Genomic DNA, 25,546 nt, shown 5'->3' with positions numbered 1-25,546 from the left:
TTTTATCTTGTTCAGTCTTTTTTTTTTGTCAAGTGCAATTGTATTACAGATTGTAGCCCCTGAATGTGTTATTGGTGTTATATGTTATATGTATTATTGTTTGTACTGTATTAATTTTTGTTGTTGCAATAAAAAAAAACGAAAGTCGTGCATAGCAACGGTCACTAAGGAAGTGCGGCTTAACCAGGAATTCCGGTGTCCGTGCAGTAGAGGGAGACACTCCCTCCGCTCTCACAGTGGATCAGCTGTCACCCTGCTCACAAGGGGGTGGAGGGGATCCCCATTAACCTGTAAAGAGCTTTGAGTGGAGAGTCCACAAAAGCGCTATATAAGTGTAAGCAATTATTATTATTTATAACAAATCAAATTACTTAAGAACATATGAAACGTTAATGATACCAATAGACAATTCAGCTTATTAGAGCTCAGTGTTTGTTCTGTACACATGTACTTATAATACATGGAATAATTTACAAAGATCCCACTGTCCCCCCCCCCCCCCCCCCCGTGTAGAATAGATGTTCATAATCTGTTTAGTCTATTGTTAGCCTCTAAACTGTCAAAATTGAAAATCTGACGTTTAATCATATTCCACTTACTGTAAGTCCACCTGTTCTGATCTGTGGCTTCAATGGCTTCCACCATCAACCGACCAACCATTTTCATTCTCTTTTAAACTTTGAAACCCAACTTTTCAGCAGCTGGTCAGAAAGTCAAGTTGCCCAGTAAGGTTTATCAAATGTTCCCTTCCAAACATAAAAGATAAAAACACCAAAGCAAACAATTCTCAAATAGTATTTCCTTGGACTTTAATAATACTACTACATTTAAATGTGATAATATATATACATTCATTAAACAACTCTCAACGAATTTTCACTGTACTGAGACCAGACCTTCATGTTTAAGAATCACTTATAAAGAAAATATTAAAATACATATCCATATATATTGAACCTTAATATAAATGCTACAGTATTTGAAGTTTGATGTCGGTCTGTCGCCAGTGGCGTTTTGTGTTTCACACTGCCCAGAGAAATCCTGTGCAGACTGATCTTCTGACACTCAGTCTCCCATGGGGTGGCACTGCCCTGCGGAGCAAGCACATCACTGATGAACTACCCAGCTTTCAGAACGCACGACGGCAAGGCTGTGCTGCTTAAGCATCTCACCGTCTTCCTCCTCTTTCGAGAACACCACGCCATTGTCCTCCTGGCTCCAGCGCAGGCTGGTGTTTCTCAGCTCGGTGTGCTTGGACAGCTCTCTCGTCAGCTGCAGAGGGAACAGCACCACAGCGCCCGCGTCAGAAATTGGGCTCGGTATGTCTTCCTGAATGAGAGCTGCAGTCTTTTCGCGGTGGGGAGGAAGCAATCGCTGGGCGAAACAGGGAAGCAGCAGCAGACACCGCCTGTGGCGGGTGATAGTGGTCTGTAGTGGGAGGCGGAAGCTGGAGTGAGCAAGGGACATAGCAGGATTCGAAGTCGCAGAACAAAGCATGGAGGCAGCCAGAGAGGCGATGTCGAAAAAAGGCAAAGCCCGGAGCCGATAGATACCCAAGCGAAGCAGCTAAGAGACAAAGTTGAAGCGAGAAATCTTCAATGCCAAGGAGCAAACACAAGTGCGATCCAAGAGCGAGGTCGAGGGAAACGGGGTCAAAGCATCTAGAAAAACTTGACTAAGGAACGCCAAGGCTCAAGCCTGAACTCCCTAAGACTTAGCGAGGAAGTGATGCCATGTGAGGGCTGATCGTCAATATACTTGGATTAGGAGGCAGGTGATGGCTAACTGTGAGCAGGTGGAACTGATCTTCCACCTGATTGCACTGTCATGGCAACTGGGTGATTGACAGGTGGCCATGTCGGTTGCTGTGGTTACTCGGGAGGGTCTTCGAGCAATCCGACGTGAGCAGGCATGACATAATAAACAAAGCCAGCAAGGGAAACGTCAGCGCTTCGATATAACCGCAAGCATGATCTACAGTATTCTCTCTCTTACATTCCAGTTTAAAGCCCCTATTAACTCTGTAGCGGCGAGGCTTATTCAAATACAGGAATTAAGTTTTCTGTTCCCTTGCCAGTCCTTCTCTCCTTCATCTCAGTGGTGCTTGAGGCCACTCCATTTGGTTCACAATTAAGGTGTTTCCCTTGCTGATAGAGTGTCCTGATAAGGAACAGCTCCCCAATTCCTGAGATTCTCCAGCAACCTTAATAATCTCAATTCTGGCGCCTAAAAGTCTGAGATTCCAAGGGAAAGTGTAATTCAAAGTTGGTTTATGACTCTAAGGTCAGAGGACATGTTTACTCATCATCAGCCAATCAGGAACTGGTAGGGCAGGTTAACCCCATGTGGGTCTCTGATGCCCATGAAACTTTCAACCAATGAACAACCTGCAGTTCCTCCAGGTAAAAACAGGCAACACAGAGAGCCTGTGAACCGGTTCTCAGGGTAGAACAGTTGGGAAGCGCAGAACAGTTCCCAAGGGAACACAGTTTCCAAGCGCAGGACATTCTCGCAGTGCGCCTGCTGGACATTCAGCCTCAGGGCTCCACTTGAACATCCTCAGACTCAGCCCGGACCACCACGTAACGGCCAGTGTGTCCGAGTGCAGGACTTTCCTTTGTTCTAAGAGTTGAGAACAGAGGTAGCCAGCGCGAAACCTCCACCCGAGGTTAGCATCAGCAGCAAGCCTCGTGAACAGGTTGGAGGCTTGCTGCTGATGCTATTCAGCTGAATCACTATTCAGAACTAGCGCTTCATCACGAACGAACCAGTCTTCTTCCTGACCTGCTGGGACCCACAGTCATTTTTCTCCTGTGCACAAACTTTGCTAGTAAGCCAGAACTAACTAGCCGGTCTTCAGAGAGCCCCCTGCTAGAGCATCGCAGTAGAAATCTCTCTCACCACGTCGCAAGCAGCACCACTGCCTGGCACCGAGCCAGAGAGAGTGGATTGGACAGCAACAAGCCTGCCTTTGCTTCCTTGTGTCTGCAGGAGATCTGACTCCACGCAGATTGGATGAGTATTCAACATTCTGCATTACAGCTTTTGAATTCAATTGTTACCTCAACCGCAGTTGATAGCCATTTAATTCCTATGAGTGATGTACTTGTTTTGAGTATCTAGTGTAGAAGTTGTAACCAAGTTCACTTGCGAAACAGTCTAAATGAATGATATACTGAACGTATGTCCTCTTGGTATTGGTAACTCTTCGTGATTGAATATATACCTTTTGTATTCTGCTAACGCTCTCGATAAGATCTGTTATGTTTATATGCACATTTTATGTATTAATAAATGTATTCTTGTGTATTAATACCCGTGTGTGTGCGTTGTTTGAGTTATCCCGCAAGGTTGGATTCGAATACCATGAAAATAATCATTTTGTGACTTACGGCTACAATTAAGAATTGTCCCAGTAGATGTGTGACCCCTACATTACTGGTGCCTTGTAAGAGGATACTACAACTCTATAACTCCACCCTGTATTTTTGTGTCTATTCATATGCACCCTTAATGCAAAATGCCAAAACGAAGGTAATAGTGTTTTGTGTTTGTTTTGTATGGTGTTTATTAAACAGTTCTACTCCCCAGTTTATAAATCCTCCCAGTCTGTCCATAGCTCTGTGCTCATTTTCTCTTGCTCTCCTCCCTCCACCCCAACTTCACCCTTGCGGCTGCCTCCCTGGCTCATTCTTCACAGATGATTTCCCCAGCCAGGTGAGGTAACACTACAATAATAAGTACACTATCCCTTTATATTCATCTGATTGTTTCCTTGTTAGTAGATTTTGGAAGAAACTACTAAAATGCTTTTTTTCAACCAAAGAAAATCCCCGGTAATGACTCATATTGGTAGGAACCCACTGCGTGTAATGTGTGACAACCATTTTGATTGAGTGTGTTTCTGATTTCTGTATAACATTGCAATGTGTGGCTCATTATGCATAGCATTGACTGGAAGATCTTTTTTGTCCACTGCAGCTCCAACAGTATGATTTTCTTCGTTTCTTCTTTATGAGGAACCTGGAATATGGAAAGCCACCTATGCACACTGACACAAACTAGCAGTCGATTTCCTATACCTGGACCAGAAGCCAGTCCTTAACATCTGGGTCATTAGGATTCACTTCCGAGTCCATTAATATCTTCACTCTCAGCACCAACCTCTTCCCTGCGGAGGAAAGGATGAAAACAGCATAGAAGACAATAAAAGAGGCAAACCCCATTCTGAAGGAGCATTAAGTGATTCAACCTGCCTGGTCTGAGGGACAGTTATATGGTCAAGGACGTCGAAACATCACTTACAATATTACAAAAGACTGGTGCTCCGGAGGTGGCTCCAGAGTCTATCCCAGCAAGCAACAGGTGCAAGGCAGGGCTCACCCTGTAAGTAATGCCAGTCCGTCACAGGGCACACACCACAGCTAATTTTGCCCAGGAGGTAATTCAAAACCTACCAGCATGTCTTTGGACTGCAGGAGGCAACCCACGCAAAAACAAGGAGAACATTCAAACTCCATGCAGACTGAACCCAGAGCTCAGGCAATACGAGGCAGCAATGCTAACCACTGCACCCAGTGCACCCTGGGACCGACTCTGGGCCACCACAAGCGCAAACTGGACAAGCAGTCGCAGAGAGCGAAGTGCCGGCGATGTTCCCCGCAAGTTTACCCCTATAAGGCTGTCAAAGTGGCCCCGCAATAACTTACCACTGTAGCAGAAGAACGCATAGGTGGTATTGCAATAATAGTCATTCCAGGAGCCTCTCGCGCTCCCCTGCAGATTCACAGCGCCACAGCTCTCAATGCCACCATAATTGTTGGGCTCCCCCTCGTACCAGGGGCGGAAAGCGGAGACGTCCCCATAGGACCACTTCCAGGGCTCGGTGAACAGCCCGATCCAGACCTCCCTGCCTCCGGCCGTGACTCTTACTAACTCATTCTCGCTCTGGCTCCTCACCCGGGTCAGGTCGGTGTAATGTTCTCTGCAAAACGTCAGGGCTTCTGTCCAGTTCTTGGCCTCAGCCACCAGGAAGTATTGATCGGCTGCGCCTTCCCCCCCTGAAGAAGTGAACCCCAGTCATTAGTCTGGTTGAGGGTCACAGAGCAGCCTCAGCAAGCAACAGGCAGGATACCACCTGGATGGGACGCCAGTCCACCGCATGCAGACACAAGCCCTAGGGTCAGACATTCCCAGCAGCCAATTCACCCACCAGTGTCCAGTGTCCCCCACAGTCCAATTCAGTTGGACTGTGGGGGACACTGGAGCACCTGGAGGAAACCCCCGCGAACATGGGGAGAACATGCAATCTCCACCTCTCCACCCCAGGATTTGAACCTAGGGCCCTGGTGCCGCGAGGAAGTGACGCTAACCGCTCCTTATATAGCGCTTTTCTGGACTCGACTCAATGCGCTTTAGTGGTAATGGGGACTCCCCTCCACCAACACCAATGTGCAGCCAAACCTGGATGATGCGACAGCAGCCATAGTGCGCCATAACGCTCCACACACATCAGCTATCAGTGGGGAGGAGAGCAGAGCAAAGAAGCCAATTCATAGATGGGGTTTATTAGGAGGCCATGATTGGTAAGAGCCAATGGGAAATTTGGCCAAATCCCTGGGATTTTTAATGACCACAGAGAGTCAGGACCTCGGTTTTACATCTCATCCGAAGGACAGCGCCTGTTTACAGTATAGTGTCCCCGTCACTAAACTGGGGCATAAGGACCCACATGGACCGCAGGGTGAGCGCCCCCTGTTGGCCCCACTAACACCTCTTCCAGCAGCAACCTTAGTTTTTCCCAGGAGGTCATCCAGGTACTGACCAGACTCACACCTGTTTAGCTTCAGTGGGTTGCCAGTTGTGAGTTGCAGGGTGATATGGCTGCATTATTATGACTACACATTCAGTATTCGTGCGAGAAAGACCGTAAAAGACTCATGGGACATTTACCTTGATAGCAAACGGAATACCTCGTGAAAGTGCAAGAGCGATCAGCCCACAACCCGCTGCTGATCATCGCCACGCAGTTCTCCTTGCCCCCGTAGTTGTTCGGTTCTCCCTCATACCAGCTGGTGAAAGCAGACCTCCCCGCGCCGTAGAGGTAGTCCCCCCCAAGGGACCACTGCCACAGGTCCCAGACGTAGTACAAGCCGATCCATGCGAAGTCGGTGACCGGCTCGGCGTTGTCGAGGAGCTGCTCCAGGTCGGCTGGCCCGCTCACGGTAGCCATGTCCGTGTACTGGCCCCTGCAGTACTCCCGAGCCCCAGCCCACGTCCTGTGCTTGCTCACAAAGTGGTAGCGGTGAGGTGAGGCCAACGCCCAGAGGCCTGAAACGCGGGAGGCAAGGTTGAGGCTTAGGAGCAGTGGGTGATCAGCTCGCGATGCCTGGCCAAGCCAGCCCATGACGGGCCAACACATTGGAGAAGCAAATCCGGTCAGGGATTGGCCCGGAACTTATCAACCCGACAATTGTGGCTGTCGTTTTGAGTGGTTTCGTCTTCCCTGGGGGAGAATTTCAAATGGGTCTGCCCATGCACTGTGAAGTGGCACAGGGGCTAGAGCACTGCAGTTTTTCAGCACTGGGACGCTGGGTTCAGCTCTGCTTCTGGTCTGGTTTGTATATTCAACACTGTGCTCACACTAGGTTTCCTCTGGGAGCTCCAGTCTCCTCCCCAGTCGAAAGGCATGCTGATATATTCACTGACGTCTGGGAGAGTTAGTGTGGGTGTGAGTGTGTGTGCCCTGTGATGGAGTACCACTCCTTGTGCCTGCTGTTTACTGGAATAAGCTCTGGCTGTGCCACCACCCTGAACTGGATGAGGTGGAACAGGTGGGCAGATGGAATATCATATAATCAAGAGCACCTCTGATATAATAGTCGGCCGGAACGATAAATTGGCACAAAGCAACAGCATCAACAAGACCAGATGATAATCGGTCTAAGGAGGTACAACCTCTGAGTTGGTAGGCTGGTGGCCACAGGTTTCTTGATGAGCAATCGGCCCCCCAGTCATTTCTGTACTTTGCTCAGGTCCAGATGAGCGGACCAGTCCAGACCGCAGACGATCGCAGGCGATACAGAGGGATTAGCGGAGGCCGAGAAGCGGGCAGCAAATGAAATTCAAATGATTTAAACCAGCGTGCAGGCAGGGAAAACAAACTTTCGATGCAAAACTCAGGGAGGCGACTCAGGGAAAAGACTGAGGTGTTTATGCTGATGAGTCGTTTGCATCCTCGAAACAATGTGGGCGAGCCATAAGCCACAGGCACAAGGCAGGACAGATGAATGACTACGTTAACCCAGGGACACCAGCCCATTGCAGGGCACAGATACGCCCATACTCACATCAGGGCAAATTCTCCAGAAGCCAATTGACCCTCCAGCATGTCTCTGGACTGTGGGAGGAAACTGGGGCAAACCTATAAGAAACACACATGAACTGGAGGGACATACCACCTCTGAACCCAGGGTTCAACCACTCCAGTCATTATAGGTCAAATGAAACCCAGTTAACTGACTGAAAAGGATCTATCCAGGTGAGCCAAGTGCTTATGAGAGGTTAGCCATCTTGATCCTGCAGAAAGAGACTGTACCCCCAACAGAAAAAGTAAATGTGCAAAACTCTTTGCAGAAACTCCAACCTCTCCTCACAAACCTTATAATCAAAGGACATATTGATGTCCTTTCCTGGACTCTTAATGGCTTGAATACACTCTTCATGTAATTAGAGTCGATTGGCGCTGTTACAAGTCTCTCACTCATATAAATTTACTTGTCATGCTGCAGGACCAGGAGTAAATAACAGTGCTTTGATCAATTAATAAAGGCCTGGATCACCTTGAGAACAATCAATTAAACAGGTGGTCTGTACAATTAAGTAACTGAGGAATCAATGGGAACAAACATAAATAAAACCGGTGATTCAGGGTGACCTATAAGATTCACTAGACCTGAGCTCTCCCTGGGTCAGGATCAGAGAGCCCTGTACTGACTGGACCAGAGTCACAGACCCCTGGATTGACTGGACCGAGGCACTGGCCCTTTCAACACCGAAGTTCAGAGGTCTGAATAAACCTCTTTTTATCTTCCATCTCCGCTGGTCCAAATTGGAAAGGAGAGAAAAAGCCCACATGAGGAGATTACAATACATGTACTGTATATAATCAATTTTTTTAAAACCAGCCATAAATTAACCTTGGCAAACTGTCTACAACCGTTCACCGTTTTTTTTCCCTATGACACTATATACATTTGTGACCAATTCTAAATAAAGTAAACAAGTAAGCAGGAGCAAACGGTGTATTTGAATGAAGCTCCACACATATTTCTTTGCCTCTTTACTGGAGAACTCCAAAAAGGTGCTCCAGGAAAATCATTACAGGCCATCATGGACATCTCCCATCTCCCCTCTATGACACACTTGTGAGAAGAACACATTCAGCAACAGGCTGATCCAACCGCGGTGCGACAGGGGACGCTACAGGAGGTCATTCGTGCCTTCTGCCATCAGACTGTACCACTTATCCACTGTGTGTCTGGGCAGGGGTAGCACTGGCACTGACCTGGTTTTGGACTTAACAGTAAACTCTCTGCTTCCATTGGGTTTTTTCCCCGTTTACAATTGTTGTTTGTGCAATACATGCCAGGGACGCAATATATTTACAATATATTGTAATATATATACAATATATATGCAATATATTTACATTGTGCAATACAACTTTTTTGTGTACTGTTCTGGCTTGCTTTTTGTATATTCTCGACTGTGAGCAACTCTTCTTAGTGCACTTCTCACTGACTGTACTGATTGGATTGTGTTGTTGTATTGTTGTATCATTTCGTTACACTGTCGCTGTGTTGACAGTGCTGCTGTCGCACTGCAATTTCCCCTCACGGGATCAATAAAGTATCTGTCGATAAGTAACCGTCGTTGTGTTTCAGATAGTTACAGAGAGCTGGTGACCCAGTTCTGTTCACATACTGGGGCTGCCCTCCCATCTATACAGGACATTGATGACAGATGGTGCCTGAGGAAAGCTCTAAGCATCATCAAAGACCCCCACAGACCCCAGCTACAGACTGTATGACCCTCTACCATCTGGAAAACGGTACCGGAGCATTCGGGCCCGGACTACCAGACTCAGAGACAGTTTTACCCCTGCACTATTAAACTATTAAACTCCCAGCCTCTCTCACTCTCACCTCACCTCTCACCTATGATCTGAACCTCACAGTGCCTTCTTTCTTACCAAAAACTCAAACACACATTGAAATCTACCTCTACCTTACATGTCAAAAAGCTCACTCCCCATAATTTCTATCCTTTTATTTCATTCTGTTGATGAATGTTTTTGCACATCTGATGTTGTTTTGCACATTTCCTGTTGTTGTTTTTGCACACTGCTTGTTGTCTCTGTCTTTCGTTTGTTATACAATTGAATTGTTGTTTTTTTGTATTACTTATCATCTGAGAGCTAGCTAAATAGCTTTTCGTTATACCATATACCTGTATATGAATATAATGACAATGAACTTGAACTTGAATACTGTGCAGTAATGTAACATCATCATTCCAAACAGAGGTTTGGGGTTAGTAAACACAAATGAAAAAAGGACACACTAACCTGAGACGATCAAGGTGAGGCATGCCTTCTTAGCCATCACTGCGGGTCGGCGACAAACATAATAAAGACATAATACGTGATCAATTTACCAAGACCTGTGATAGAGCTGTCCAGGATGTAGCCTGCCTAGTGCCCTTTGCTTGCCAGAATAGGTCCTGTGGCCCTCAGTTGATAAGATCAGATCACTTTTATTGGCCATATTCAATTTCTTGCATTAGGAATTTTTCTTTTCGCAGACCCCAGTTTGCTCTCCATGAGACACACAGACAGGGAGAGAGAAGCTGGGGGTCAGAGCGCAGGGTCGGCCATTTATACGGCACCCCTGGAGCAGCTGGGGTTCAGGGCCTTGCTCAGGGGCCCAAATGAGTAGGATACCTCTGCCAGCTGCGGGACTTGAACCGACAAACCCTTCCAGCCCCAGGCGCAGAGCCTGAGCCACAGAGACACTGATTTTGTTTTCACTGGATAAGCAGTGACTTAAAGCAAGGTGTTATCATGTAAATAAAGGAGAAGCTGATCATTTATCATCTTTCTCATCAGGTTCTCCCTGGGTCAACATTGCTTGACTGGTACAGTTTCACTTAAGGCAGAGCCAATTACTCAAATAAAGCAACTGACCACTCCCTCTTCAAAACAGGTCGCACTGCGGGCTACAGTGAAATAAACACTCTTTTTGAGCCCTGTCGGTACGCTGGGTACCCTACGCGCTAAAACGTTCCCAGACTCTCAAATGAACAAGGCTTACATTTCTCGCAGGTTTGGACATTTACAATCTTTAAAATGTCCTGAAATTTCCCTATAACCGTTAAAAGCTCCCTCCACACCCTGAAACAATAACATCGGGATTTCCTAACAGGTCACTCATTCCTACACAGTGTTTCTGAAACTTTGCACTTCTGTAATTCTTTCTCGATTTGCGTTGCTCCCCGACATTTATTTTCCCCTCTAGTTTAGTCACCACTCACCGTTCTTCTCCCCTCTGGATGCGGGGTTGTCTCCGACCCGCCGGGGACGCTGGGTAGACGCGGACTGTTTCCAGGCCTGTACAGCCCTCGGTCTTTCCTCGGATCACCCAGCTGCGGTCCCCATGGAAACCATTCGGGCTTAGCGAGGCCCAATCTAATTGGTTCTCTGCAAGGACAATATTCAAATCGGACTCCCCCCATCCCGTGCCAGGTGCCTAGGCAAATCAGTCTCTCTGCTTTACTTTGGGATCATTTTAATTTAAATCCCTGGCAAATCAATTTCATCTGCTGCTCGAGGTTTGGATTTATATCCACTGGGGGGGGGGGGTAAATGTGTTTTCTTACGGTCAGGGACCAGCAAAACCAATACGACAAAGACAAAACATTGTCAACAAAGAAGGTGTTGCAACAAAGTTTCAGCCGATTATTTCAGAAAATTAGTTTACACTGTTTAGAAGTCAGACGGTGGCACGGTTCTGGTACAGTGGTTAGTACCCTTTGATGGCCTGGTACCCCGTCCATCAAAGGTACACTGACAGGCTGAAAGTACTCTTTAGTCTGAAGGAACTGATTCTCTTCAGTCTGAAGGGTGTGTCCCACACTGACAGGCTGGAGGAACTGAGTCTCTTTCGTCTGAAGGGAGTGAACCCAGGTGCCCTGTGCTGAGCCAGGATCAGGGTGGAGAGGCGATTGCCATGATCCGGCGAGCACAAAGCTTCATCAGCTGCCCTTTGCCACAGGAGGTAAGAGGATGTACAGTGATGACGCATTTCCCTGTCCGTCGTGGCAGTTAACAGGTACTGGTTACAAGATCTCTAAAAAAGGAAATAAAGACTGAAATCAGATCCGACCCACCATGCTGCCACGGCGACGGTGCACTGCCCAGTGAAAGTGGCAGCCTGTCCCTGGACTGTGGGTGGAAACTGGAGCACCTGGAGGAAACCCCCACAGACCAGGGAGAGAATATGCAAACTCCACACAGACAGCACCCACACCCCAGGTCCAGCACTGTGAAGCATGCCCGACGATGCGGAAGGGCTTTTACAAATGAGTGTGTAACTCACACTGGTGCCCAGGATGGCCTGCTACCGGAACACAACCTAATTTTCTTAATGCAGTTTGTTCGAAGCGGTTTGCAGGAGCTGGAGGTGAGGACTGAGCTGGGGTCCAGTGTGCGAGAGTGACTACTGATGTCGTGTGTGTGTGTGTGTGTGTGTGTGTGTGTGTGTGTGTGTGTGTGTGTGTGTGTGTGTGTGTGTGTCTGGATCATTGTGAGCGCCGTCAGGTTTGTGTATTTGTTTAAACAAGAGGACGTGTCTGTGCGGGTCTGACTCTGTGTGAGGGTGCAGCTCTAACTGTGCGCGCGCGGGCGTGTCTATCTCTCTACAATGCATGAGGGGCTAAATCTGCCTCTGAGAAACTGACTTTTCAGAAGAAACATTTATGAAAAGGCACGGCCTGGCCCTCTTCTCTTGCTCCCGATGTATAACACACTGGGGGATGAAGCTGGTGTCTTCAGCTGTAACCCTAGCTATTTATGCAAACAGCTCTTTTATGAAAAGCAGATCTAGGCCTAGACAAGAGGAACAGATTAAACAAATCTTGGATTTATGGCTTATTCAAAGCAGACTGAGCGCTGCTATACTGTATGTAGGAGCCAGAGATGAAGAATGAGCTATTTAAGGAAATCAGGAGTGTGAGAGAGGGAGTGTGTGTTTTTCCTCCCAATAGAGAAGGCTTGTGGTTCTTTATGCTTTTCTGCAGAGGCTGCCAACGTGAGTACGTGTTGGGTTCTTGGTTTGAATGCTCGAGTTGTCAGGCTGGCGTTTTTTGTTCCTGTTGGAGCCCATAATTGTGAACAAGGCGCTTGAGGACGTCTCTGTGCGGGTGTGCGTTTGTAATGACGTGTGTGTGCCTCTCTGTTTCAGTATAAAAAATGCATTTAAGACATTCAGGCTTTTCATGTTCCTAATATTCTTTCCTTCTCGACAATAATAACTAAGGTGGCTGCTGGAAGAGGTGTTAATGGGGCCAGCAGGGGGTGCTCACCCTGCGGTCTGTGTGGGTCCTAATGCCCCAGTCTAGTGATGGGGACACTGGACTGTAAACTGGCGCCGTCCTTCGGATAAGACGTAAAACCGAGGTCCTGACACTCTGTGGTCATTAAAAATCCCGGGGTGTTTCTCGAAACGAGTAGGGGTTTTACCCCAGTGTCCTGGCCAAATTTCCCATTGACCCTTACCAATCATGGCCTCCTAATAACCCCCATTTATGAATTGGCTTCATTACTCTGCTCTCCTCCCCACTGATAGCTGGTGTGTGGGGAGTGTTCTGGTGCACTATGGCTGCCGTCGCATCATCCAGGTGGATGCTGCACATTGGTGGTGGTGGAGGGGAGTCCCCATGTCCTGCAAAGCGCTTTGAGTGGAGTGTCCAGAAAAGCACTATATAAGTGTAAGCAATTATTATTCATTATAATGTAATAAGTCCATTATTTCTCACCCCTCCATTGTAAGGCATACACAACACAAACACCAGGAACAATTATCTCAGAAGCCAGTTAACCTCCCAGAAGAAATAAAAGGTGTTAAAAGTAAGTATCTCCTTTAGGTGAGGACAGACTGGATCAAACAAAAACAACATTTGAAGTGAATTGCAAATGTATTGAGTTGTGATGCAACTGTAACTTGAACCTAACATGACTGGGGCGTGCATTTTTGAAATTGCATTTTCACAGCTGAAATACAAAATGAAGCTGATCGCAGTCCAAACTCAAGGTATTGTTGTAAAACTAAATATTCAACGTGTTTCTACCTGTCCCTTTCCAGCTCACTCAGAAGTCCACAGCCTGCAGCCTGGTGCCTCTCTGTCTCTCCTCCTCCACACTGCTGGTCCAGTGGAGGTGCTGTTTGATCCTGCAGGATCTGTCCAGTCTCGTATAGTCTTACTGAGCAGCGCAGGGCTCCCTGGCCCCAGGTACGAACAGTGAGTGTCAGTGCAGAACAGCTCTCTGACACTCCGCTCCCTCACTCCAGCTGATCAGGGCAACTACACAGTGAGGGACCTTATGGGAAGCAGTATCAGCACTGTGATCGTCACTGTGGGTGGTAAGCAGGTCTACAGTAGGGTCACTAGAGTGCTCTATATTCTTGACAGAGTGTGTTCTTATATCATCCTCTGTCCTGATTGTCTTTCAGCTCACAGAGACATTGTCACCCTGCAGCCTGAAGCCTCTCTGTCTGTCCCTCTGTTCACTGGAGAGCCAGTGGAGGTGCTGTTTGATCCTGCAGGAGGTGGAAACTGGACCTCAGTGTGTTCTGTCCAGAACACCACAGCCAGCTGTGTCCCCCAGTACAGTTTTTTTTTTATTTTTGATGATAAGCCATATGTTGATTACAATATTGTACATAATGTATAATTTGAACTCGATATTTTTCAGGAGTGAATGATTGTATATTTTCAGAATAAATTTCAAAACCAAATTATTGTCCCCCGATCTCTGTCTCTCTCTCGTCCTGCTGTCTGTCTGTCCCTGCCAATCTGTCTCTCTCTTTTAGCCCCGTCTGTCAGTCTGTCTGTCCCTCGATCTCTGTCTCTCTCTCTCCTTCCTCTCTCTCTCTTGGTTTGTTTGTCCCTCAATTTCAATCTTTCTCTTTGCCTGCTGTCTTTCTGTGCCTTCATCTTTGTGTCTCTCTCTCCTTCCTTTCTGTCTGTCTCTCTGTCTGTCCTGCGTTGTCCCAGCTGGGCCTGTTTCCCCGGCTCTCTGCCTTCAGCTCTGTTCGCCGATGTCCCACCAGCCCGTCTCTCTCTCAGCCTGTCTCTTGACTTGCAGGAGGAAGAGGAAGTGGAGACAGCTCCTCCGGCAGGAGAGAGGAAGGAGGTCAGTGCTGGTCCCACCCTGCCTCCTGTCCTGTCTGTGGTGGAGTTTCGCCGTCTTGTCTGTCCCTGGGTCTCAGTGTCTCTCTATCTTTCAGCCCTGTCTGTCAGTGTCTCTCTCCTCCTCCTCTCTGTCCTGTGGTGTCCAGTCAGTGTGTCTCTCTCCTCCTCCTCTCTGTCCTGTGGTGTCCAGGCAGTGTGTCTCTCTCCTCCTCCTCTCAGTCCTGTGGTGTCCAGGCAGTGTGTCTCTCTCCTCCTCCTCCTCTCTGTCCTGTGGTGTCCAGTGGGTCAGTATTAGTGGGCTACACCCAGGCTTACTCACTGCGAGTGTAATCTCAGCAGAGTCTCTGTGCTCTTGGGACACTTGACTCACCTGTCTCTCTCTTTCTCTCCCTGTGCTGTCCCTCTCCTGCCCCCTCTCTCCCTCCTCGGACTCCAGCTGGAGGAGGTCCAATCAGCACCTCCTGTGAGACAGAAGAAAAAGAAGGTGGGTAATGCTCTGATCCTCTCTTTACTCCTGTCCAGTGTCCAGTCAGTGTCCAGTCAGGGTGTCTCTATGAACCCCTCTCTCTCTCAGTGCAGTGTTCATGTCCTGGAGTGTCCAGTCAGTGTGTTTGTATGAGCCCCTCTCTCTCAGTGCAGTGTTCATGTCCTGGGGTGTCCAGTTTGACTCTGAACGTGACCCTCCTGTCTCTGCTTCAGAAGCGCTGTTGCGTCTTTTTGAAGTCCCTGAGCTGCGTGTCAGTGGAGACAGAAGATCAGGACGAGCCGATGGAGGCAGCGGAGACCGTAGCTCAGGAGAGGAAGAGCGAGGGAGAGGAGGAGCAGGCTGCCGGCAAGGACAAGAAGAGGAAGAGGAGGTGCAGGTAAGCAGACAGGGGGGCGCCGCCCGGTCATGTCTGTGATTCAAGGAGGAGTCTCCTCTTGCTGTTTGATGTCATGGTGACGTCAGTGTCTATGTCCCTAACACCTGCAATAACAATATTCTTTCCAGGTTCCTTTCCTGGTTCTGTGCCTGCTAAGATCTGGACTGGACTGCACTGGACCGGACCTGAGGGACACCAGACGACTGTACTGGAGCCTAGGGACACCAGGCTGGACTGGACCGGAGCTGAGAGACACCAAATTGGACTGGACAGGAGCTGAGGGACCCCAGACTATGCTGGACCGAAGCTGAGGGACCCCAGTCTGTGCTGGACCGAAGCTGAGGGACCCCAGACTGTGCTGGACCGAAGCTGAGGGACCCCAGTCTGTGCTGAACCAAAGCTGAGGGACCCCAGACTGTGCTGGACTGAAGCTGAGGGACCCCAGACTGGACTGGACCGAAGCTGAGGGACACCAGACTGGACTGGACCGAAGCTGAGGGACACCAGACTGGACTGGACTGGAGCTGAGGGGCCCAAGACTGGACTGGAGCTGAGGGGCCCCAGTCTGGATTGGACCGAAGCTGAGGGACCCCAGACTGTGCTGGACCGAAGCTGAGAGACCCCAGTCTGGACCTAAGCTGAGGGACCCCAGTCTGTGCTGGACCGAACCTGAGGGACCCCAGTCTGGACTGCACTGGAGCTGAGGGACCCCAGACTGGACTGGACCGAAGCTGAGGGACCCCAGTCTGGACTGCACTGGAGCTGAGGGACACCAGACTGGACTGGAGCTGAGGGGCCCCAGACTGGACTGGACTGGAGCTGAGGGACACCAGACTGGATTGGACTGGAGCTGAGGGACACCAGACTGGACTGGACTTTTGTTAAGCATCAATAAACAATTTAAAAAAAAAATCTGTTTAGCTTTTGGTTTGTTCCCTCCCCCCCCCCCAAGGTTGCTGCTGGGAGAGGTGTGAGTGGGGCCAGCAGGGGGCGCTCTCACCCTGCGGTCTGTGTGGGTCCTGATGCCCCAGTATAGTGAGGGGGGACACTGGACTGTACACAGGCGCTGTCCTTCTGATGAGACGTCAAACCGAGGTCCTGACTCTCTGTGCTCATTAACAATCCCGGGGTGTCTCTGGAGAAGAGTAGGGGTGTTACCCCAGTGTCCTGGCCTGACTCCCCCCTGGTCTTGACCCATCATGGCCTCCTAATCACCCCCCCTCTCTGAACTGGCTCCATCCCTCTGCTCTCCTCCCCACTGGGAGCTGCTGTGTGCTGAGCAGACTGGAGCATCATCCAGGTGGGGGCTCCACACTGAGGGGGGCTGGAGGGGATCCCCCTGACCTGGGAAGAGCTCTGAGGGGAGGGTCCAGACTTATTAATTATTATTATTATTCGTGCTGCACTGGGCTTCAGTCCTGGTAGTGAGAGGGGGATCTGTGATCAGTACAGATACTTATGACTGTATAATAATACACGATAGAAATGGAAAACAGGGTAGCGCTGTAGTCCCTTCGAAACGTTTTGAACTGCCAGAAGAAGTTTTCACAACCCGGACTCGTGAAGGTACAGGTCTTCTCCCTTCGTCCGGAGTAAGGTGAGAGGTCACCCCCTCGGGGCGCAGTATCCCCGATGCACCCCCCCACCACCACCCAAAACGACACACACTTCTGTGACGATTGGGAGACCCCGGTTCGACCAGCCCCTGCGGTGGAGGAAACGGCCCGCTGGAGAGAACACGCAGACTCCACACAGAAGGGTCACCTCGGCATTAATTCCAACAGCAAAACAACACCAGAGAGAAACGGTCTCCGAAAGATAAGCGCACACCGGGAAAAACACGAAGGGGTCATTACAAATGGGAATAGGAGTTCTTTTTTTCTTTTCCAGACGTCAGTTGTATAGTGTCCTGGTGATTTCTCCCGTTTCGAACGGAGTTTAATGTCGCGTTTCTACTTTATTAGAGAGAGGCACTGAACTTTGGGGAACGTGACATCCACCCAGTATTACTAGTAGGTTGATAAATATAAATGTTCTTTTTCCCCCCGTATGATACCTCGCGAAATATAACGATGGCCAACTCCTTAAGTCGAAATTTAAACCCTTCTCACGCTACAAGACAGTCCGTCAACATCGCCGCGGCCCGAAGCGCGACCTTCGGTATGACGTTGGCGGAAAAGGGGGTAGGGTAAGTACGTCACAGCCGGGGGAAGCCCCTATCACGTGAGAGGGGTGCGGCGGGCGACGAGCCCCCGGGGGCGAAGAGAAGTTGATTTGCGTGGGGTGTGGAAACACTACACGACCGGGCAAGCGAGCCGTTTTTTTTTTGTTTTGTTTTTTCCAGAACATCAGAACAACCGCAGAGATGACCATCGATCCACCTCCAGACGTTTCCTTTTTTGTCCTCTTTGGCCCCCAAAATAAAAAAAAAACTGGGATCCATCGTGGCGTTGCCAAATTAAAACGTCAACCACTTTTCGGGCTTTCGTGCTGTCCATGATGAAACCGTCATGGTTGTGTAAGCATACGTTACGTCACAGACCGGCGGCGCTCGGACGTGAGGAGTGTCGTTACGTTTTTGAAATGGCACGTCAGACAAGATCTCTGACAAGATCTCCGAAAAACCCAAACCTGTAAGATTCAATTTCAATTCAGTTTTTTATATAGCGCCTTTCACAACAAGAATGCCCCAAGGCCCCGAACAAAGGAGTTGTTCCACACCCCCGCCACCCTCTGTGTACAGTAGAGCCCCCTGTACTGACTGGAGGAGCTCACCCAGCTGTGTCTGGAGAGAAGCCGGGGTATCGGCTTCAACCACAGGGCTGGGCGGCTTGTTCCCCACCCCCACCCCCTTCTGTGTACAGAAGAGCCTCCTGTCCTGACTCCAGTAGGAAATGTCACCTGGAGGCAACACACCGGCTTCTTTTAACAGATCACCTCGGGAATCGGGAACAACGGAGCTGTGTGCGGCCGTCTGTACGGAGGGGTTCAGCGCGGAAGGGCTCCGGGCTCGGGTCTGGACTCCCTGTGTTCTTCGGGTCCAAAGACAGGCTTTTGGGCTAATTGGCTTCTGGGAAAACTGGCCCTGGTGTGTGTGTGTCCTATGATGGAGTGCTGTCCTGTCCAGGGTGTGTGAGTGAGTGTGTGTTTGTCATGTGATGGACTGGTTCCTGTCCAGGGTATGTGAGTGTGTGTGTCTGAGTGTCCTGTGAGGGACTGGTGTCCTATCCAGGTTGTGTGTGTGTGTCCTGTGCGGGACTGGTGTCCTGTTCAGGGTGTGTGAGTGTGTGTGTGTGTCCTGTGAGTGACTGGTGTCCTGTCCAGGGTGTGTGAGTGTGTGTGTGTCCTGTGATGGACTGGTGTCCTGTCCAGGGTGTGTGAGTGAGTGTGTGTGTGTCCTGTGATGGACTGGTGTCCTGTCCAGGGTGTGTGAGTGTGTGTGTCTGTGTGTCCTGTGATGGACAGATGGTACCAAGCCTGGACACCCATGAGACACTGGCTTCCTCAGAAGACTCTCACGGAGGGCACACTGTCCCTAACCCGGGTCCAGAAGAAACTACCGTGATCTATAATTCCTGCGCCTCGGAAGGGTTTATGACGTCTATGTCCGGCGCCCGCGCCCGTGGACCGGCAGTTTGGTGTCGCGCTCCGCAGCTCGAGCTTCGGTGCGAGGCAGGGCGCGAGGGAGTCGATGTGGCCTCGGCGCCATCTTTGCTGGTGAGTCAATTGTGACCGTTGCGGTACAATAAACCATCAATAAACCTTTTCCCACCCCGTCCAGTATTTCTGTCGCGGCCCACGTCCCTTACAATCGACAAACTATAAAAAAAACAGTAGCCCTTCGCAACATTACACGCCATTTTTTTTATTTTAAACGTCCGCTAGATACGCAGGTGGCTCGATACCTGTCTTATCCTCGCCGGCGTCTTTATACCGGCAAGTGAATTTTATTTGGGGTCCCTCAGAATTGTGACAGAAATGTCAGTGAACCACAATAAAAAACGAAACTTTTTTTTAAAGGCGGTGAATGGATTTTTTGAGTAACCGTGTAGCGACTAACGTAAGGAAAAAAAAGTTGTCTTTCCCTACGAAGACGTTTTGGTACAGGACTTTCTTTAAATATCAGTTGTGCATAGCGTTTTACAAAAAGTTGATGATGATCTTGGAGATAATTGCAAAGGAAAATTGAGATAACTACCAAAACATTACGTGTGAAACGACAGGACAGAACTTTGAACCCACAAAGAAACAAAGGTATGAAATATTGCCTCGTCATGGGGGGTTGATAATTGTAGTAAGTGTTCCTAATTTTCGTAAAGAAATGTATATTATGGGAGTCACACGTGAGATTTAGTGTATATACGTTTCATATTGTGCATATATACGGGGTTAAAAAGTGGAATGAGTATGATTATAAACTCGTGTGTCCTATAATCAGATAATTTTTGAACAAGCTTTGATTAGACAGGTGAAAAACAACATCAGATCCTTTATTTTAATATATTCTCACGTCTGAATATCAGCTTCTCCCCTCTGGCCAACATTTCAGGGCTCCCAGGTGTAGATCCCAAATTGAAACAAATATTAATTTGTTACCCAGTTAAACAGTTAATAGAAGTGAGTGACCAGGGTAAATAAAGGTGGGTCAGTGTAAACTGTTTATTCTGGACCAGACTTCGTCATGTGTGATATGTCATGACTTCTTATATTAAGTTTTATCTTTATATTTAGTTCTACATGTGTAATAGATGCGATGTGTGTCCATAAAAAGGTTTCTCCAGGGGAAAATCAAGTTGGTTTTAAAACCGTGTTTCCTTTTTAGGGTACGTTTGCATTCCAAGTGTGGGGTTTTTGCCTTTTTATCATATTTTGGATGTGAATCCGTGGTATTTTTGCTGAGACAAGTTGCCTTTCTTATACGCGGAGGGATCTGCTCGTGAGATGTCCGCTCGGTCCATTTCTGAGCTCAGTATAAGGTGTAGAAAGCATGACTGTCATCATAACCCGCATCTCACCCAGGTGTGGAATAATGTTGTGACTATTGCTTCAGCAATAACATGCTGATTGCATGTTTCTAGATGGGTATAACAGAGATCTCAACTACTGAAGGGCCTAATTAATAAAGTCTCCACAGCCGAAGCGCTGTGTCTCTTTTCAGCTGGCGATAAACCTTTCCTCGATCCTTTGCGGACTTGTAAAACTGTTCCTGATCAGAATAAAAAACGCTCACGCTAATACACAAGCACCCGTGTCTCGCCAAAGCTGACAAATAAACAGATGGACAAGCCGCACTGCACGTGTGAACAGGGGAATGAGCGAGCGAGCGGGGATAGGGCGCCTCCTGCGCTTAAAAGCTTACAGCACCTGGTATTCCCAGGCGGTCTCCCATCCAAGTACTAACCAGGCCCATCCCTGTTTAGCTTCCGAGATCAGACGTGCTCAAGGGGGTGTGGCCGTAAGCGAGAGCAAGGCTCGCTGGCACCCTTCTTATTGAGAGGACAGCTCCGTCACCTCTTTTACGACGCTGCTTTTTTTCCCTTGCGTTTTTCTCTTCTTCCCACGTTCTCTCTCTTCACTGCCTTCGTCCCCGCTCTACTTCACTTCAGCCTTTCACTCTTGCTTCCTTCCAATGAGGACGGAGCTGCGGGAGAAAGGGCGCTATAGAGGATCGCTGTGGAGAGCTGCTGCTGTGCTTTGACATCTGAGCTCATTGGAAAACGATCTCAATACAATTCTGAAAAACGCGACTCTCCGAACGCCAGCCGAACAAGTCTCCACAGCCGAAGCGCTGTGTCTCTTTTCAGCTGGCGATAAACCTTTCCTCGATCCTTTGCGGACTTGTAAAACTGTTCCTGATCAGAATAAAAAACGCTCACGCTAATACACAAGCACCCGTGTCTCGCCAAAGCTGACAAATAAACAGACGGACAAGCCGCACTGCACGTGTGAACAGGGGAATGAGCGAGCGAGCGGGGATAGGGCGCCTCCTGCGCTTAAAAGCTTACAGCACCTGGTATTCCCAGGCGGTCGCCCATCCAAGTACTAACCAGGCCCATCCCTGTTTAGCTTCCGAGATCAGACAAGATCAGGCGTGCTCAAGGTGGTGTGGCCGTAAGCGAAAACAAGGCTCGCTGGCACCCTTCTTATTGAGAGGACAGCTCCATCACCTCTTTTACGACGCTGCTTTTTTTCCCTTGCGTTTTTCTCTTCTTCCCACGTTCTCTCTCTTCACTGCCTTCGTCCCCGCTCTATTTCACTTCAGCCTTTCACTCTTGCTTCCTTCCAATGAGGACGGAGCTGCGGGAGAAAGGGCGCTATAGAGGATCGCTGTGGAGAGCTGCTGCTGTGCTTTGACATCTGAGCTCTGTGGAAAACGATCTCAATACAATTCTGAAAAACGCGACTCTCCGAACGCCAGCCGAACAAGTCTCCACAGCCGAAGCGCTCTGTCTCTTTTCAGCTGGCGATAAACCTTTCCTCGATCCTTTGCGGACTTGTAAAACTGTTCCTGATCAGAATAAAAAACGCTCACGCTAATACACAAGCACCCGTGTCTCGCCAAAGCTGACAAATAAACAAACGGACAAGCCGCACTGCAAGTGTGAACAGGGGAATGAGCGAGCGAGCGGGGATAGGGCGCCTCCTGCGCTTAAAAGCTTACAGCACCTGGTATTCCCAGGCGGTCTCCCATCCAAGTACTAACCAGACCCATCCCTGTTTAGCTTCCGAGGTCAGACGAGATCAGGCGTGCTCAAGGGGGTGTGGCCGTAAGCGAGAGCAAGGCTCGCTGGCACCCTTCTTATTGAGAGGACAGCTCCGTCACCTCTTTTACGACGCTGCTTTTTTTCCCTTGCGTTTTTCTCTTCTTCCCACGTTCTCTCTCTTCACTGCCTTCGTCCCCGCTCTATTTCACTTCAGCCTTTCACTCTTGCTTCCTTCCAATGAGGACGGAGCTGCGGGAGAAAGGGCGCTATAGAGGATCGCTGTGGAGAGCTGCTGCTGTGCTTTGACATCTGAGCTCTGTGGAAAACGATCTCAATACAATTCTGAAAAACGCGACTCTCCGAACGCCAGCCGAACAAGTCTCCACAGCCGAAGCGCTGTGTCTCTTTTCAGCTGGCGATAAACCTTTCCTCGATCCTTTGCGGACTTGTAAAACTGTTCCTGATCAGAATAAAAAACGCTCACGCTAATACACAAGCACCCGTGTCTCGCCAAAGCTGACAAATAAACAGACGGACAAGCCGCACTGCACGTGTGAACAGGGGAATGAGCGAGCGAGCGGGGATAGGGCGCCTCCTGCGCTTAAAAGCTTACAGCACCTGGTATTCCCAGGCGGTCTCCCATCCAAGTACTAACCAGGCCCATCCCTGTTTAGCTTCCGAGATCAGACGAGATCAGGCGTGCTCAAGGGGGTGTGGCCGTAAGCGAGAGCAAGGCTCGCTGGCACCCTTCTTATTGAGAGGACAGCTCCGTCACCTCTTTTACGACGCTGCTTTTTTTCCCTTGCGTTTTTCTCTTCTTCCCACGTTCTCTCTCTTCACTGCCTTCGTCCCCGCTCTATATCACTTCAGCCTTTCACTCTTGCTTCCTTCCAATGAGGACGGAGCTGCGGGAGAAAGGGCGCTATAGAGGATCGCTGTGGAGAGCTGCTGCTGTGCTTTGACATCTTAGCTCTGTGGAAAACGATCTCAATACAATTCTGAAAAACGCGACTCTCCGAACGCCAGCCGAACAAGTCTCCACAGCCGAAGCGCTGTGTTTCTTTTCAGCTGGCGATAAACCTTTCCTCGATCCTTTGCGGACTTGTAAAACTGTTCCTGATCAGAATAAAAAACGCTCACGCTAATACTCAAGCACCCGTGTCTCGCCAAAGCTGACAAATAAACAGACGGACAAGCCGCACTGCACGTGTGAACAGGGGAATGAGCCAGCGAGCGGGGATAGGGCGCCTCCTGCGCTTAAAAGCTTACAGCACCTGGTATTCCCAGGCGGTCTCCCATCCAAGTACTAACCAGGCCCATCCCTGTTTAGCTTCCGAGATCAGACGAGATCAGGCGTGCTCAAGGTGGTATGGCCGTAAGCGAGAGCAAGGCTCGCTGGCACCCTTCTTATTGAGAGGACAGCTCCGTCACCTCTTTTACGACGCTGCTTTTTTTCCCTTGCGTTTTTCTCTTCTTCCCACGTTCTCTCTCTTCACTGCCTTCGTCCCCGCTCTATTTCACTTCAGCCTTTCACTCTTGCTTCCTTCCAATGAGGACGGAGCTGCGGGAGAAAGGGCGCAATAGAGGATCGCTGTGGAGAGCTGCTGCTGTGCTTTGACATCTGAGCTCTGTGGAAAACGATCTCAATACAATTCTGAAAAACGCGACTCTCCGAACGCCAGCCGAACAAGTCTCCACAGCCGAAGCGCTGTGTCTCTTTTCAGCTGGCGATAAACCTTTCCTCGATCCTTTGCGGACTTGTTAAACTGTTCATGATCAGAATAAAAAACGCTCACGCTAATACACAAGCACCCGTGTCTCGCCAAAGCTGACAAATAAACAGACGGACAAGCCGCACTGCACGTGTGAACAGGGGAATGAGCGAGCGAGCGGGGATAGGGCGCCTCCTGCGCTTAAAAGCTTACAGCACCTGGTATTCCCAGGCGGTCTTCCATCCAAGTACTAACCAGGCCCATCCCTGTTTAGCTTCCGAGATCAGACGAGATCAGGCGTGCTCAAGGGGGTGTGGCCGTAAGCGAGAGCAATGCTCGCTGGCACCCTTCTTATTGAGAGGACAGCTCCGTCACCTCTTTTACGACGCTGCTTTTTTTCCCTTGCGTTTTTCTCTTCTTCCCACGTTCTCTCCCTTCACTGCCTTCGTCCCCGCTCTATTTCACTTCAGCCTTTCACTCTTGCTTCCTTCCAATGAGGACGGAGCTGCGGGAGAAAGGGCGCTATAGAGGATCGCTGTGGAGAGCTGCTGCTGTGCTTTGACATCTGAGCTCTGTGGAAAACGATCTCAATACAATTCTGAAAAACGCGACTCTCCGAACGCCAGCCGAACAAGTCTCCACAGCCGAAGCGCTGTGTCTCTTTTCAGCTGGCGATAAACCTTTCCTCGATCCTTTGCGGACTTGTAAAACTGTTCCTGATCAGAATAAAAAACGCTCACGCTAATACACAAGCACCCGTGTCTCGCCAAAGCTGACAAATAAACAGACGGACAAGCCGCACTGCACGTGTGAACAGGGGAATGAGCGAGGGAGCGGGGATAGGGCGCCTCCTGCGCTTAGAAGCTTACAGCACCTGGTATTCCCAGGCGGTCTCCCATCCAAGTACTAACCAGGCCCATCCCTGTTTAGCTTCCGAAATCAGACGAGATCAGGCGTGCTCAAGGGGGTGTGGCCGTAAGTGAGAGCAAGGCTCCCTGGCACCCTTCTTATTGAGAGGACAGCTCCGTCACCTCTTTTACGACGCTGCTTTTTTTCCCTTGCGTTTTTCTCTTCTTCCCACGTTCTCTCTCTTCACTGCCTTCGTCCCCGCTCTATTTCACTTCAGCCTTTCACTCTTGCTTCCTTCCAATGAGGACGGAGCTGCGGGAGAAAGGGCGCTATAGAGGATCGCTGTGGAGAGCTGCTGCTGTGCTTTGACATCTGAGCTCTGTGGAAAACGATCTCAATACAATTCTGAAAAACGCGACTCTCCGAACGCCAGCCGAACAAGTCTCCACAGCCGAAGCGCTGTGTTTCTTTTCAGCTGGCGATAAACCTTTCCTCGATCCTTTGCGGACTTGTAAAACTGTTCCTGATCAGAATAAAAAACGCTCACGCTAATACACAAGCACCCGTGTCTCGCCAAAGCTGACAAATAAACAGACGGACAAGCCGCACTGCACGTGTGAACAGGGGAATGAGCCAGCGAGCGGGGATAGGGCGCCTCCTGCGCTTAAAAGCTTACAGCACCTGGTATTCCCAGGCGGTCTCCCATCCAAGTACTAACCAGGCCCATCCCTGTTTAGCTTCCGAGATCAGACGAGATCAGGCGTGCTCAAGGGGGTATGGCCGTAAGCGAGAGCAAGGCTCGCTGGCACCCTTCTTATTGAGAGGACAGCTCCGTCACCTCTTTTACGACGCTGCTTTTTTTCCCTTGCGTTTTTCTCTTCTTCCCACGTTCTCTCTCTTCACTGCCTTCGTCCCCGCTCTATATCACTTCAGCCTTTCACTCTTG

At 49.4% G+C, this 25,546-nt stretch overlaps 1 protein-coding gene, 1 long non-coding RNA gene, 4 other non-coding genes and 4 pseudogenes across 6 annotated transcripts in view; 1 reads left to right on the top strand and 9 right to left on the bottom strand.

The window, feature by feature from the left end:
* Positions 1-25,546, top strand: part of LOC148669316 (uncharacterized) — a 209,257-nt gene that overhangs the window by 106,661 nt on the left and 77,050 nt on the right. The gene's annotated exons all lie outside the window — the stretch shown is intronic.
* Positions 1,108-9,665, bottom strand: LOC148669348 (C-type mannose receptor 2-like). Its single transcript, XM_088632948.1, has 5 exons — positions 9,629-9,665; positions 5,953-6,330; positions 4,710-5,060; positions 4,083-4,171; positions 1,108-1,272 (listed from the first exon to the last, which is right to left on the bottom strand). The coding sequence occupies exons 1-5, from the start codon at positions 9,663-9,665 to the stop codon at positions 1,108-1,110; spliced, it is 1,020 nt and encodes a 339-aa protein (XP_088489074.1).
* On the bottom strand, positions 20,688-20,796 carry LOC148669347 (5S ribosomal RNA; annotated as a pseudogene).
* Positions 21,334-21,452, bottom strand: LOC148669346 (5S ribosomal RNA; annotated as a pseudogene).
* On the bottom strand, positions 21,990-22,108 carry LOC148669345 (5S ribosomal RNA; annotated as a pseudogene).
* LOC148669344 (5S ribosomal RNA) lies at positions 22,646-22,764 on the bottom strand. The gene has a single exon (XR_015937674.1). It is a non-coding gene; the product is annotated as a 5S ribosomal RNA (ribosomal RNA).
* Positions 23,302-23,420, bottom strand: LOC148669343 (5S ribosomal RNA). Its single transcript, XR_015938697.1, has one exon. It is a non-coding gene; the product is annotated as a 5S ribosomal RNA (ribosomal RNA).
* On the bottom strand, positions 23,958-24,076 carry LOC148669342 (5S ribosomal RNA). Its single transcript, XR_015938641.1, has one exon. It is a non-coding gene; the product is annotated as a 5S ribosomal RNA (ribosomal RNA).
* Positions 24,614-24,732, bottom strand: LOC148669341 (5S ribosomal RNA; annotated as a pseudogene).
* LOC148669340 (5S ribosomal RNA) lies at positions 25,270-25,388 on the bottom strand. Its single transcript, XR_015938705.1, has one exon. It is a non-coding gene; the product is annotated as a 5S ribosomal RNA (ribosomal RNA).

Source organism: Lepisosteus platostomus, chromosome 5, assembly GCF_059453375.1.
Source record: "Lepisosteus platostomus isolate fLepPlt1 chromosome 5, fLepPlt1.hap1, whole genome shotgun sequence".
Taxonomy (NCBI): domain Eukaryota; kingdom Metazoa; phylum Chordata; class Actinopteri; order Semionotiformes; family Lepisosteidae; genus Lepisosteus; species Lepisosteus platostomus.
This window is presented reverse-complemented; position numbering and strand designations above follow the sequence as displayed.

What these genes read in the sequence shown, in the direction of transcription:
- LOC148669348 (XM_088632948.1), bottom strand. Translation starts at nt 9,665, where the DNA reads ATGGCTAAGAAGGCATGCCTCACCTTGATCGTCTCAG. An exon ending in CCTCACCTTGATCGTCTCAG is followed by an intron (nt 6,331 to 9,628) that starts GTTAGTGTGTCC and finishes CCCGCGTTTCAG; the next exon opens with GCCTCTGGGCGTTGGCCTCA. An exon ending in GTATTCCGTTTGCTATCAAG is followed by an intron (nt 5,061 to 5,952) that starts GTAAATGTCCCA and finishes TCACTTCTTCAG; the next exon opens with GGGGGGAAGGCGCAGCCGAT.